This window comes from Aptenodytes patagonicus, chromosome 15, assembly GCF_965638725.1.
Source record: "Aptenodytes patagonicus chromosome 15, bAptPat1.pri.cur, whole genome shotgun sequence".
In the NCBI taxonomy this organism is placed as follows: Eukaryota; Metazoa; Chordata; class Aves; order Sphenisciformes; family Spheniscidae; genus Aptenodytes; species Aptenodytes patagonicus.
Window position 1 is genome coordinate 9,811,588 of NC_134963.1, and position 14,785 is coordinate 9,826,372.

Here is a 14,785-nt window from a genome sequence, read left to right on the forward strand (position 1 = left end):
AAACAGTTTAGTTCTAACACAATACACGGTACAGTTAACAGCAACGTCAGGGGATGCAGAAGTTGATTTTTCACAGCAACAGTACACTGCACAGTCTTTTTCAGTTTCACCTTATATAATAAAATGGGCAAAAACGATGCAAATAGTTATTGTTGCAAAACATCATAGAACAACGGCATTGTTCCTAGGGCTTTTAAGTGATGTTACCTCCTTTACTGAAAACCTTATAACCATTAAGATTCAATGCAACACAATCCTCCTGAAAGCATGAATATAAATTAAGCCTGTCCACTGTTCTAGAGAGGAAGAAAGTTCTAGTTAGCTGATTCAACTCTTGCTACCTCCTGCTGTGTCCGCGCTTTGTGAACACTGAGTTTGATATGTTTTTGCTTAGGTACTACTACGAAAATGACTTCAGCAGCTTGAGTGCCCTGCACCTCCCCTGCATGGCAGAAAATGCAGCAGCCTTGAGAAGACAAAAACGATCCCCCTTGCGGATCAAATTCAGTCTTGCAATTTCCATGCAACTTCTTTATCCCTTAGTGGATAAAGATTTTTCTATTTTAGTCTACTATGTGCCTCGCTAAAATAGTTTTATTTAAACTGTGAAACCTTCAGAGAGAAACTGAGAAAAACATAATCAGCCTCAAATGGTGGCAACTGTCAGGCTGAAAGCAAAGCCTGCATCCAAACACAGAATGGCCAAATGGCTGTCAAAATAAAATTCCTATAAGGAGCCCTATTATATCACATTTTACCTGATAAAAAAAGTCCTTAAATTGTTTTTAAAGCTGGCTAGCAAGACCAACAGAGACAGAAGACACCTGTCTTGGCATTACCAAATACTGACTCAATACCTAGAGAGAACGCACTTGTGGTTTGCAAGGCAGTATAGGAGATTTTTGGGCAACTTCAGCTTTAGTCTTTAAAAGGATAGTATGTAAAATAGGAGTATAATCAGGAAAACACAGCAAATGTACAGGTACAAGGAAAGGTGAGGAATTAAACAAAAGAGTTGTAAGGAACAGGATTTTTTGAACTTAAGAATGATGACAGAGAAACGATGCAATAATTCAAAAGAGCTGAGTAGCAAAGAAATCTGGTGAGAACTTATTTATAAGTACACAGCCCACCATTATCTTGTAGGAAACGCAAGAAAGACAGACAGCTATGAGGACTGGTGCAAGCTCTCACTAAAACACAAGAAGAGCAGGACACTTGGTTCTGCATGCCTCGCTGCCGGATACAGCACCGGTACCTCGGTCCTGTCCATTTGCACCTACTCTCTGAAGTTTAGGTAAGTCTTTGACGTATCCTTGGAAGCCTGTTTGGAACCTAACAAACACGTTTGCTACTATCTATTGTTTTAAACCTACAGGTCACCTTTACTACCACAGCAGAGGCTACACGTTACTAGACTTCGAGGTAATTTAAAGCCAAAGGTAGTGGTGGTGGGAGAACAAACCAGCTAGTGGTTTGCTGGCAGAAGACCTTACAGGAAAGATCTACCCCACAACACGGAGTTCCCAGCACCACCAGAACAGATAACTGCAGAGCAATGGAGGACACTGACACCGCTCCAGGACCACCACCACTGCCGCCCGAGTTCCTTTTTAAGCAGAACGGGCTCCCGATTCAAAAGCACGTGAGACACAGCACTCACTGCGACATCTGTCAGCTTCGCAGGGACAGATCGACATCGCCGCCTTGGTAAAACATTAGCCCCAAGTAAATGGGTTTGAGAAACTCATTGTGTGAGTGGAGCTCACATGCTCCGCGGCTGGGATTACCAGTCAGGATCACCTCGACTGCGAGCACACACGCAGGTGAGCGTGAAGTCGACGGCATGTTCACCCGGTGTCAAGCAGCGACTTAAGGCTGAAGGCACGGGCCGTGCAAGTGGTGGAAACGGCAGAGAAGCACAAGGCAGACCCGCGCCCCGGGCCGGCACCGCTCCCGGCCCCCCGCCGAGCCGCTCCGTGAGCCCCGCGCCGGCGAGGCGGCGGCAGCGTCCCGGCCCGGATGGGTGCGGCGTCCCGGGGCGCGCCCGCCGCCCCCGCTCGGCCGCCGGACACCGCGGTCCCTTGAGGCCCCGCGCCGGGGCCCGCCCGCAAGAAGGGAGCGGCCGAGGCCCCGCGGCTCGGCCGAGGCGGCGGGCCGGGCGCTGCCGGCGCCCCGCGCGGCGGAGCCGAGGGAGGCCCAGCGGGGCGCGGGCCGGAGCGGGCCCTGCCCCACACGGCGGCGACCGGGCCCGGCAAGGAGGGGCGCGGGAGGCGCCCGCTGTGCCGGGCCGCGGCGGGCCGTGCCCCGGAGCCGCGCCGCCGCCGCCACCACTACCACCACTACCGCCGCCGCCGCCACCATCCCCGACTCACAATTCCTTGATCAGCACCATCTTCCCCTCGCAGGCCCGCACTGCGCACGCGCGACCGGCACCGCCTGCCCATGCTGCACCGCGCGCTTCCGGGGAGGCCCCGCCCCCACGGGCCGGCGCGCCCAATCCCGCCGCGCCGTGCGGCCCCGCGCCCGCTCCTGACCCGAGCGCACCCCGGCACGCTGCGCGGCGCGCCTGCGCCGGCCGCCACCAATCCGAGGGCGCGCAGCTCCCGCGAGCGCCCCACCTCACCCGTAGGCAGCCAATCAGGGCGCGCCGCCAGCCCCGCTCCGTCCCGGGACCGCCCTCGCCCGTCGGCGCCCGCAGGCGCTGCGGCGCGGCCGGGGCCGGGCGGGTCCCTCGGCGAAACGGGGCGGGCAACGCTCCCGCCCCCGTCCGAGCGGGCTGCTGCCGGCCTCCCCCGCGCAGCCCCGCCGCGGCAGGGGCGCCCCGACCGGGTCGGCGGCGCTCGGAGGAGCGGGACCGCGGCACCCGCCGTGCCTGCCGGGCGCCCCCGCGAGCGCCCGCCCTGGCGAAGGCGAGGAGCGGGGCCGTGCCGGCTGCGCGCTGCCGGGCCGCCGGTGCGCGGGCTGGAGCGGCTTGACGAGATGCCGCGCCGCCGGGAACGCTCAGCGGCCCCAGAAAGAAACGAAGCTCGTCGCCGAGGTCCCGGTTTGGTCACGCTTAATAAACTTGGCGTTTCGCAGCAGCGAGAGAAAGCCGTCACACGCAGCCCCGGCGAACGCTCAGAAATGGCTCCCGGTGCTAAAAAACACTCGTTTTCCAAATTCCTTGCAGTGAAGCGTCATTTTATCCAAGTAGAATCGTAACCGAAGGAAACTGCTGTTCACGTGAAGTTACTCCTAGCAAAGCAGCCCGGCGCATGGGAAACGAGAACGCGAAGCGTTCACTCGTTTCTTTTTTCCCCCAGCAGAAACACTGGGAGACGGGGAGACCCGATGGTGGTGAGGTGTGACGACAGCGAGGTGTGACGGCGGTGAGGTGTGACGACAGCAAGGTGTGACGGCGGTGAGGTGTACCGTACCCACCACGCTGTACGCCCTGTTCGCACACGGAGCAGCGTGTGCATCTCCTCCATTTTTAACACCGTGGCTGACCTGACGGCACCACTGTCTACGTTCACACCGCCAGCGCTATTGTTCTTTTGGTGCCTGGCACCTCCTCTGCCAATAACGCCACCAGATCTCTCTTTTTTTGGGGGTGGGGAAGCTGAAATTTCCCTATGCAATGTGTTTCAGGCAAAATCCTTTTCTCGCGGATTGCTGTTACGTTACCTCTAGGCTGCCCCCGTTTTGCCACACAAAACACAATAAATCAGAATTGCTAGTGCCTCCACAAAGGGAAAGACACTTTCACTGTTTCATTAAAGGGTGTAACACAACGAGCCATGATTACTGTGTCCAATGCTGCCCTCTTGTGAGAGAATTTCTTTTATCCTTTATCACATTCACAGACAAGGACACCAGAAATTAGTCGAAGAACTGACATACATACAACGAAGAACAAGACTCGGCTGTTACGGGGCTCAGACCCACCTGCACCCTCTGGTCCCACAGACCTGCTGGTGACCATCAGCTTTCATTAAAAACAAAAAAAATGAAAAGACCTTACAAGTTTTAGACCTCAGAGGCATTGAAAGAAGGCCGAAATCAGTCCGAAGAGTAGAATACCCACTGAAGCTCCTCAAGCCTGAAAAGAATCATAGAATCATTAAGGTTGGAAAAAAGAACCTAGAACACTAGTCCTTGAGAAGAGAAATTGCCTTCGCATCTCGGGGGGGTGCTGGTGCCAAGTCCTTGTAAGTCGGGCAGCTGACACTACTCAATTTATGACACTGAGGCAGGAGATGAGTTTCACTGAGGTACCTGGTTTGGGGGCAGAGGGGTGGGACACACTTTCACTATAGGGTGAAAAAGCATCAAATCTCCCAGCTCCCTTTTTATCAAATCAAACAGCAGAGTGGGGGCAAGAGAAAAACGGGGGGGGGGGGGAAGCAAGCTAACTAAACCTTTACTCTAGGCATTTAATCCAAAAAGGGAAATACGGAGAGCTTCCGTGAGTTCAAATAGGGATTTCTCTAGTAGCAACGAATCTTTATGTAAGAGTCCCTCAGGTACTGTGGAGACATGCAGGATTGAATTCCAGAGCGAAAACAGGAAAATGAAGGAGACGGAGAGGACAACACAGGTGCCAGTGAGTGATGAAGATAAACCAGCTGGAAGTTTTTATAAATACACATGAATGGTGAAGCTTAGAGACCTGGAATGAGGAGCAAGTGGTAAAAACTGGTTATAACTTGGCTGTTCAGAGCTGGAGCTCAGCAGAATTTAAGAGAACCCAGGACTATGTCTGCAGAGACCTTATCCCTGGAATGAGGACCCAGCCCTGCTTACTCTTAAAGCCGCTGCTAAACCACTGGGATATACCCGGCTCTTCAACACAGGGTGTAGAAAGGACAACACAGGCCAAGTTTCCCCAAGTTGCTTCTGTATGTTGTATTTGGCTTTATCGTTGTTTCCATAGTGATTAAAGTTTATGCTGTGGCAAAATGATGCCCTAAGAACAAAGCAGCTTGGGTAACAATATTTCCATTTACGGGGTGCTCAAACATCATACTTCAGGTAAAACTACAGATTTAAAATAATGCATTCTAAATATATTTATTTGCTTCTAGTTTCTGAGCATTAGCTTTCATTTTTTTTCCAGGTCTTTCTTCATAGCTATCCAGACTAGCCACTTTTGCTTTACAGCTATTTGAAAGGTAAAACTAGGTAAACTGGAAAGAAAAAAAAACCCACAACATTTCAAGACCTGACAAAGGGGAGGGTGAAACTTAGCAGTTTGGCACTGCGGAAGGGAAATGATTCCTCCTCAAAAAATGGAAATATGTCTGGCTGTGGAACAGTCCACAGAATTTACACTTGCAGAGATTTTCATTGTGAATAATGCTGCTGTATTGCTGACAAGAGAAAGGTGTCATTTTAAATGGATATTCGTGTCAGCTCTCAACCCTTAGGAAGCTTAAATGCACAATTTTAATTTAAGGGTAACTACTGCATTTTTAATTCTTCTGTGGGGTAATTGTTGGTGTCCAAAACTGGCTAAAGCAGATTTTTGCACCTTGTTAATTGCGGTCTCCTGTTTGAGCATCAGTCTCAGCGCAATGTCCGTGTTCGCGCGTTTCTGACTTGCATCCTTTTCCCCAGAAGCGAATACCGACCCTACTTCCAGGCTCACCCTTGCCTTCCCTTTCACTTGAGAAGCCATCTTCCCCAAGTTCTGTTTGCCAGTAGCTAGAACTAATGATGATTTACACATCAACTCCACTAAAGGAGAGCAGAAATTCACAGATAGGAAAATTAAATGTTGCCAAACGACCCTCCCACAGATAAATGGCTTTAGAGAAAATCCTCAGTAGGCTCTGCCTATGAAAACATATTTTCATTCAAGTCTCTTGCAATGTGAAAGACGGATGCTATGGAAACTACCGCTCAGACTTATGCCTGCACTGGCTTAGTCTACGAGGCAAAGAAATTACAAAGGGCTGTGCCAGGGCACAGTGGTGGGGCTTTAAGTGTCTGCTTCCCCAAGTTCTCAAGCATTCAGTATTTTCCTTTATTTGGTTTTTCAAAATCCTGGCTGAGTGTAGTCCCCTGCTGCTGCTCTTTCCCCATATGGACAACATTTGTCTTTTGTTTACTCAGCCAGCTGCAATGTGTGCTCTCCCCAAAACCCTTATTCTCTTTGTTTATATCTAGATTATACCACACACGACAGTATCATCTGAGTAGCTGCATCCTGCCGATTCCAGACCCCGCATACAGATAAACCACTTCAGACCAGCCCAGTTTCACCAGGGTCTCTGCTCATGGAGGGGATGCTTCCCCAGCAAGCTGTTCTTCATAGGAGTCCTCCAGCCTAGGCTTGCCCTGCGTAGGGAACTAACATTGTCAGTGTAGTTGCACATCGGTGGCTCCTGGCTTTTGTCAGAGGTTGAGCCTGCTGAGACGTCCTGCTGCCTGAACATAGGTTTGCGTGCACGTGAAGTGGGATGGTGGCATTAAAACACGAGAGCACTGTTTCAGGCACCCTGCAAGGGGACCTGCTGGAGGCACACTGGGCCACGGTCCATCACACCACGAGCTGGGTTCCTGGGCAGGTCTGTGCACCCGACACCCGGCCAGTGGGGTGAGAAGGCAGAAGCTGCAGTGCTGTGCTGCCAATGCGGGAGATGTCACTGGTTCTCTGAAACAAAACTACTCCCTTCCTTCGAGTTCCCAGGCCCCTATTCCTCCTTCTGTGACAGAAGAGGGATTTGTAACCACAGGAAACATTTCCATATAATGAACTGAAAATGAGAACGTTTTTTAATATTTAAACACTCTCTCTTTTATGCTAAAAGATCAAAGTTGTGCACTTCGGCACACAGGTGGTATTGCCGTGTGATTCAAAAACAGTGTGTAGGTGAGGTCAGTATACCCCAGCTCTGACATTTCCAAGTAACTGGAGTTCTCCCATCTTATCTGCCAGCTCCTGTGCAGAGTGGGTGCCCACATGCCTAACCCTGAGAGCTGGCCTTTTTCCCCTTGCACCTCGGAGTAATAACCTGCATATTCTGGCCACATGCAGGAGCAGCAATGCATGTGCTCTGCCACCAGCTCTCTCTCAACCACAAAGCACTGAAGTCTGAAGACTATCCAAGAGGAGAAAAGATGTTTGTGATGGATACTTCTCAAAGATTGCTGCCAGCCACTGCAAAACAAACGTCGCTCTCCAAGAGCTCAGAGGACATGGGAGAGACTTGCTAAGGAGAATGCAATCCCCTGTACGTTTCTGGTTCGTGCAAGTGGCAATTGCTGCAGTTCCCTGTGGAACGGCTTTCTTGGAATCCACTGAAATACCAGCCACAGTCATTTACCAATAAAACCACATGCAAATGATGTCATCATGTAATAGAAGAAGGCTGGTACTCTTTCTGACAGGGATAAAAAAAGTAAGTTCTTCTCTTTGGAGAGTACATGAAATATAATGAGAAAGCGAGGTCATCGGGGGAAAGTAATACAACAGAACTAGAGCTGGAATGTTTGCAAGGAAGTCCACGACTGTTCTCGGTGAGAAGCAAAGGCTGCTTCCAGCTGGGAGCTGAGATCAGCAGGGCTGCGCGGCACGCTCTGCATCTGGCACAATGATGAGGAAAGGGCATATGCAGGTGTACGCTACTGGTAGTGTACGTCAATCACAGTATGAATGTGTGTATCGACACTCACAAAATGCTCCAGTCTGTACCTGATACATATTTGCATATTAAGTATTCAAGACAAAAATGTTCAAGGTCAGGCTTTAAGACAACTCCCCTCTTGTTTTTGCAGTGCTGAACTGACTTCTTCCCACACTTGCTGTTCCAGAAGCATGTCTCTGAAACGAACAGGACTTTCTTGCATCTCTGCGATACAGTGGCAGTATCTTAGTAACAATGACAGGAGAAGCCAAGGCATCCACACCAGCTGCCTACTAATTTACACTGGACGTGTCACCAGGTTGTAGGTAATCGCAAGAGCATGACTAAGCTGAGGCAGCCACCTATAAAACCTTTGTTGGGGGGCTGCAGCATCCATGCCTTCAATACAGAGAACCAGCTACTTTAGACGCATGCCAGGAAAGGTCCCTTACAAAAGAGTTAACGCCAGGAGGACTGCAGTGATTTACATGGTTCAGACCACCTCATTCTCAGCAGATCAAAGATTTGGAGGGTAGAGACTGTAGGCCAGTAAGAGCTTGCTGTGTCATGACTGAGGATATGGTTTGCATGTTCTGTCAACATGGCCAGAGGCTGCATTTACACAACTAGGAGACAGGCATCAATGGAAACTTCTGAGACCACAAAAAAAAAAAGTCAAATTCAGTTTAGTTTCATCTGGTTACCAACACTTCCCCTAAGCACAAGGGTGCAGAAGGAAGATTTAAGTCAGCAAGTTCCAACTGGCATTGGTATGGGGAAAATGTATCATACCTTCAGCGCTTGGTTCTTCCACAGTGGAGGGATGGGACTGGGTGATCCTTGAAGCTCCTTCCAACCCTACGTGTCCTTTTGCTGCCGACTACAAGACGACAGACAGTGAGCAAATATTGACGCTCCCACCACCTGCTAGGAAAAGGAAAAGCAATTTCTAGTCATTATTTGTAACAGGAACACTACGTTCTGCCACAAAGAGAGGAGGAAGTTCTCAATGACCTCTCGCTTCCACAGGGGAGGCTGAGGACAGCTGCTGTAGGTTAGTCATGCTTTGCCACAGAATGCAGATTTATGCATGACACCTTTGCTTCTCGGAAGCAGGCTAGAGGAACAGAGTAGCAACCAGCTGGGTGTCAGGACAGAGAGCAGTGTGCTAACAAATTCTTTCCCAACATCATCCTAGACCAAGAGACTAAAGTACTGAGAGAACTCATGCTTTAATAGACACTGAAATCACAAAGAAAGAAGGCCAAATGCCTTAGCAATTTCAATAAAAATATGAAAATCTTTTTACATGGTAAATTTCATAATATAAAAAGTTTAATGCTGTCTGGAAACAGAGTTTTAATTTACAAAGAAAGTTCATATAGGCCAAACATGGCTAACACTGCATACAAGGAGAGCAAGTGCTAAAGGGCTGCTGCTTGGAAGAGTCTTTGCTGACAGTCCTCTCTGAGTTACCATCTTCAGCGCTCTTTTGAAGGAGTTCTGCAACCGAGGGGCCAAGTTTTCCACACACATTTGCAGCCTTTCTAACAGCACGACAATGCAATGAACCTGAAACTGCTCAAACCCATTATTACCATCTAGCCTGAAACGACCAGTGTTTCTTAACAGATTCACAGATATTTCTGTGCACCTGGATCTATTCTGCAACTTGAAAGACATGTTCACAGAATGAGTTTGACCTAATGAAAGGAAATATGGCCTGGAGTGATAATACGTGGGAGTAGCACCCCTTCAATGGTTTTTCCTTAAGTAAGGTATGATTAAAAAGAACAAAAATCAGTACCAGGCCAGAGTACAGGCTAACCAACAAAATCAAATTAAACTGGATTTTGATCAGAGAGATTGTTTACTGTTCCCATTTAGTTGGAGCTAAAGACAGTCAATAAAAAAATCTGTAATCTCACAGAATAAAATGTACTGGGCAAAACCAAACTAAAATACATTCTATGGCCTTGGGGAATGGTTGCATGTGGCAGGTTTAATGTGAAAGTGGATAATACCTAATTCTTATTGCTCACTGTATTAAGCAGTGTTGTCACTTGTACCATGCACAAATACAACAACGACAAATGCATTTAAACTCCACAGAAGGAATTCTAATATCAAACGGAGAACATGTTATTTTCATTTCCTGAATTTCTCCACATATTGGGCAAACCTGATAAAACTCTTTTTTCCTCACAAAGGGGTTGTTTCTCATTCAGGGAGTGGAGGAGTGAGGCACAAGGTGTGTGAAATGTCTCCCAGCCATGAGCAAGCATGCATCTTCATGGCTCTCATTAAGCCAATGGAAGTGCCCTGTGTCAAGTCAATGGAAACACACTTCCCAAAGGACTTGTTCTAGTGACACTCACCTTCCATATTTATACAACACCAATTTCCCAAATACTGAACTTCCTCTACATCTGAACCCTTCCCTGTTTCTAATGCCCCCACCCCACCCCCCACCCCCAAAAAAACCCCCAAACAACAGAACCACCACCCCCCTGTCCCGATTTAGCTCTTTCTGAAAACTTTAAGCCAGTATGAAACCTACTGGCAGCATGAAAATGGGTTGTACCAAAATGGCAATATATAATTTCTACAGATTAAAAGATCCTTTAGTTATGGAAGTAAACTACAAGTAAAGAGGCTTATTTCTGGCATGTTATGCAGCACTACAGGGAGTATTTGCTGTTGCTATAAACAAAAAGCTGCCCACTTCCATCCTGGATGTTCCTGGGATGTCGTTTTAAAACAGTTATGCTGGTAAGAAACAGATTAGGTCACATGAAGTCTCTCAGCAGTCTTGTGACCACAGCAAATTGCATGATCAGCAATATCACCGTCTACATGATGGGTAGACGCTGTACTGACTCATTTTGGCCCACTATTCTAATTTTTCCTGCCAAATGATGAGAGGATGATATTTAGCACCAAACCATCACAGAAAGATGTAATGTACAGACAAATAACTTGCATCATATGAGTTGAACAGATTTACTCAACCGTTTTGCTACATTGCATAATATGAGTAGATGAATAACTACTCTTTTTGTCTTTCTGCACTGAAACTTTTGTGATCATCCATCCCTTGTTAGCTGACTGTAACAACACAGCCCTATATTCTTTGCCTTTAGTGCTTGTGTTAATTTCTTGCGATGGCAAAAAGGAAAACATTCTCCTGAAACCAGTGGATTCTAGAATATACTCAAAGCAAGCATTTGATATATGCACCATGAGTAAGCTGAGCCTAAGTAATTTTATATTCTGGTATCAGAATTGAATCCTCTGTCCTGCTAGCATGCTTTTCCTCCAAGATCCCTAAGAAAATCACAAATTATCAGATCCATATTTTCAAGAAGAGCATCCAGACATGATAAGTGCAACAATTATCTGCATCAGCAATGTGCCCCTAATACGTTTACAAAGCTGACTGCACTCACCTCTCAGGTAGTCAGTTTCAAGACTGGAAGTCGACTTAAGATCCAGCTAAAACTCAGGGCCTAATTAATTAAGCCTCACAACACCTCTGTGAGGTAGGTAGGTAAGTATTACTATCCCCATTTAGATAGAAAGGGAAGACGAGGCACGGAGAGGTGAAGTGATTAGCCTTCAGTCACTCAGCAAATTTTGGGAGTGCAGAATAGAAACCAAAAGCCTTGGTGATCCAGTGCTCCGACTTCATAGCACATGGCCTGTGAAATACTTCGCTTGGATCTAAGTGTGCAGTGTGGCTGAGTTAATGCTACCACATGCCCACAGTTTTCAGTGCATGTAAATTACCATTTTGATTCTGATTACATCACTGCATTCAATAGCCGCTTAAAAGAAATAATCTCCAACTTGTTCCGTAACACCTAAACACCATCCAGCCTCGGAAAGCTTACTTTACTCATCACCCCTGGGGTGCTCTGGGTTCTCTGTTCTCCACATATCAGAGGGCGCAGAGGTTCTGCATAGAGCCACTCTGCTTGTTGCCTCATGTACATGCTCTACCTGCACTGACGTCTGCTTAGACTGGTATACTTGCTCCAAAAGAAACTTGCTTCCGCAGCAGGGGAAAGGTTTGCAGACCTGTCCGTGATGAGCTATGTGGAATGATTTAGCAGGATCAGTGAAGGATTTATTTGGTCAGGTGATTTCTAAATCACATACACTGATGTCACATTCCTGCCTACCGTGGAATAATAATGTTCTGAGCTTCAATGTCTGTAACCCTTTTCTGTGCACATTAGCAGACAGAAGACATCTACGCTGCCCAAATACTTGCCAAGATGAAAATTTCACCATCATAACGCTGTGTGCCAGAAAGATCTTTCAATAAAACCAGAACTTGTCTCTCTGACACATGCTCACTACCTCAAGCTGAGGCTCACCTTGCTCGTTATGCCCCAAACATTCTTTTTGAGCAGACCAACCAGCAAAATATCACCTGAAAGGTTTCCCTCCAGAAAAGAGTTACCTGAGATGCAGGTTTTAGAATGGGGCACCTCTGTCCTCTTGTCTTTGTTTCACCAGCCTCTAAATGATGCAAGAGAACTGCCAGTATCATGCTGCTATGGAGTTTTATTGCCAGCAATTTCTTGTGTTTGGCTAACTTGGCAGAGATATCTAGAGGTATGTTATCTTGTCCTCTGTCAGCCTTTGAAAGCAATCAAATAAATGGCTTGTACTTCTCCAGGCAGAAACTTGTGCATACTTTCTTTGTGGTATACATGAAAGTTCTGCCTCCTCTCACTTCCCTCTCCAATCCCTGATATGTATAATTTCTGTATAAAAAGCCAGCTGTAAAACCTCCTGTTAGGTAAGAAATACAAGTAGGTGCCTTAAAAGCTAGTATTTTATGAACAGACAACTAGATTCATTGGCCTGTTGCTGCAAATACTGAACACTACAAAGAACCTGTTATCACGTGAGTCTGGCCAAGGTCCTGATAAGGGAAACTAAAACCCATCTCTGTAAGGCCCGTGTTCCTACACAGTGACAGACAGGGCCAATCTGTCACATTCCTGTGCATTGCCAACTGTGGGTATGACCACGGCTTCTTAGATAATGGTTCCGTATTGATAAAGGCAAGTGGGCAGAAGCAAATACTTTTACAAGATTGTAAGTCATCAGCTGGTAGTCAAGACATTTCAGCATTTGGAGGAAGGAAAAAATCTTCCTGGTGACAAAAATTTATAACCGTTCCCAGATGGCAGCCTCAAGGGGCGTGCGGTTCCTGGAGTGCTACTGGAAGGTGGAGAATGAGTTGATGTCACTGCATTTGTAGTTTCAGGGCGCCTGTGTCCATTTGGAGGGTTCTTTTGTGGAGAAGCAAGGTGTTGCTCAATAGACAGGTCCTTTAGTTCCAGCTTATCTGCGCTTTCTTCTTTGCTGTGCCGCGGAGATAAATTGAGCAAGCTGAGGACATCTTTCTTAGAAGTCATTGTTCCAGGAGCTCCTCGGAGAATCTTTATTGGCCCAGTGGAGTGATGGGGAGTGCTTTGCCAGAACATCTTTAAGTTGTGAATTGCTTGCACTTTTTCATCAATGGCAGCCATTTTTAATTTGTCTATGTCTGGGGCATCAGCTGGACTTGAGCGAGCAGAACCAGCTGAGGAATAAGAAAGAGCAGGAGACGGAGTGCTGCCACCAGGAGACTGATGCCCTGAGCTTGGAGAGATATTTCTGGGTGATTTAGAAATATGAGCACTGTAGGGAGAGCTGGGGTACTTGAGTTTAAAGTGAGGCTGTTCAGCTAAGGACCCATGTGAATCACAACTTGGAGATGGCTGCCCACTGTATTGGCCTGTGCCTTCTTTGTTTGACATCTCCGACGTCGTAGGGCTATTATAGCCAGAACTCACTTTCTGAAGGGATGAACTCCTTGTTGGAGGCTTTGGTTTAATTGCAAGAGGTGAAGACTGATTCTTCTGGCTAGAGCTGATTGGCCGACTGAATGCACTGGTCTCTGAAGATCTGAATGCAGACACACCTGCTGGGGTGGAAGCCCCATCATCTGAATTGTTGCTCTTGCTTATTTGGCTGCTGCTTCTCTGAAGACGTTCAACAGCAATGAGGTGACTCTGAGTTTCCTCCAGAATTTTTTGGGCCAACTCTTGCGGATCAAGCTTTGGATTACTGTCCTCCTGGGATTTGACAGTGCTGTCAGTCTCAGTGCTAGACTGGTCAGATTCCCCAGTATCAGAACTTGCAAGTTTCCCAACTTTTTGGAAAGGTGAATTTGGACTGGGAATAAGAGTCATTTTAACAGGAGAATTTGGGGTACTTATGCTCCCTTTGGAGTTGACAGACTCTTTAATACCTCCAGTCTGACCAGTTTGGGGCTGTTTGTGATCAGGGGAAAATCTTGGTTTTATGTTTTCTTGGTAACTGGCCAAAGGCTCATTGCTGATTATAGAAAAACCTTCATACTCTTCCTCATCTTTGCTGGCTACAGTGCTGGTTTGTGGTGACAACTGACTCTGTACTGCAGACCTATGCGGATAGATGTTCTTAGGCCTCTCATAGTCCTGGCGTCCTCTGTGTCCCACGCCATCTGGCATGCTCTCTGGCTTGGAAACAAAACTCATGGAAGAAGCAATGGAGCTCAGGCTATACACAGAAATGGCATCTGATGCAATGCTGTCTGGACAAGTAGGAGAGAATGGAGGGTTTTGATACTGGGGTACAGGGTTTGAAATAGACTGAGCAGAAGCTAGTGACTCTAGTGATGAGGAACTGTCCAGGCTAAGGCGCTTAGGCAGCTCTGTAGAATCTAAAAAAGAAAAAAAAAAAAAAAAGTACAAACATGGCCCTAGATAACACAGTAAAATCAAACAAAACCAGGTAACGTTCTTATCAGAATTAAGAGGAGATGCTACAAAACATGTACTCAGACTCTATGCTACTTCAAAAAACCCAACTACTACTTAGGTGAGAAAAAAAAAACGTGCACAGCCCAGGAAATGCACAGGCAGGAACCTCAGTCCAGGTATCCTAGATGAAACTTGTCGATTTTTATATCTCAAAAACACGGGTGAGTTATACATTCTCCAGTTGCTGAACTCTGTTCCCAGCTTTGGCCTCAGCCAAGTCTTAGTGTTTGTTTCCCATATAAAAATAACATTTGCTGCACCTGTGGTATGATGTATGGCCTGTATGACACGTGTGTGATGATGTAT

At 47.3% G+C, this 14,785-nt stretch overlaps 2 protein-coding genes across 5 annotated transcripts in view; both read right to left on the reverse strand.

The window, feature by feature from the left end:
- The window catches only part of PITPNB (phosphatidylinositol transfer protein beta), a 35,746-nt gene extending 33,291 nt beyond the window's left edge, over nt 1-2,455 (reverse strand). For both annotated transcript variants that reach the window (XM_076352542.1, XM_076352544.1), the window contains exon 1: nt 2,376-2,455. In XM_076352542.1, coding sequence (XP_076208657.1) covers nt 2,376-2,395 — 20 coding nt within the window. In that variant the 5' untranslated portion in view covers nt 2,396-2,455. The remainder of the gene's footprint in view (nt 1-2,375) is intronic.
- Nucleotides 2,456-10,121: 7,666 nt separating this feature from the next.
- Nucleotides 10,122-14,785, reverse strand: part of TTC28 (tetratricopeptide repeat domain 28) — a 183,341-nt gene continuing 178,677 nt past the window's right edge. For all 3 annotated transcript variants that reach the window (XM_076352751.1, XM_076352750.1, XM_076352752.1), the window contains one exon: nt 10,122-14,379. In XM_076352751.1, coding sequence (XP_076208866.1) covers nt 12,755-14,379 — 1,625 coding nt within the window. In that variant the 3' untranslated portion in view covers nt 10,122-12,754. The remainder of the gene's footprint in view (nt 14,380-14,785) is intronic.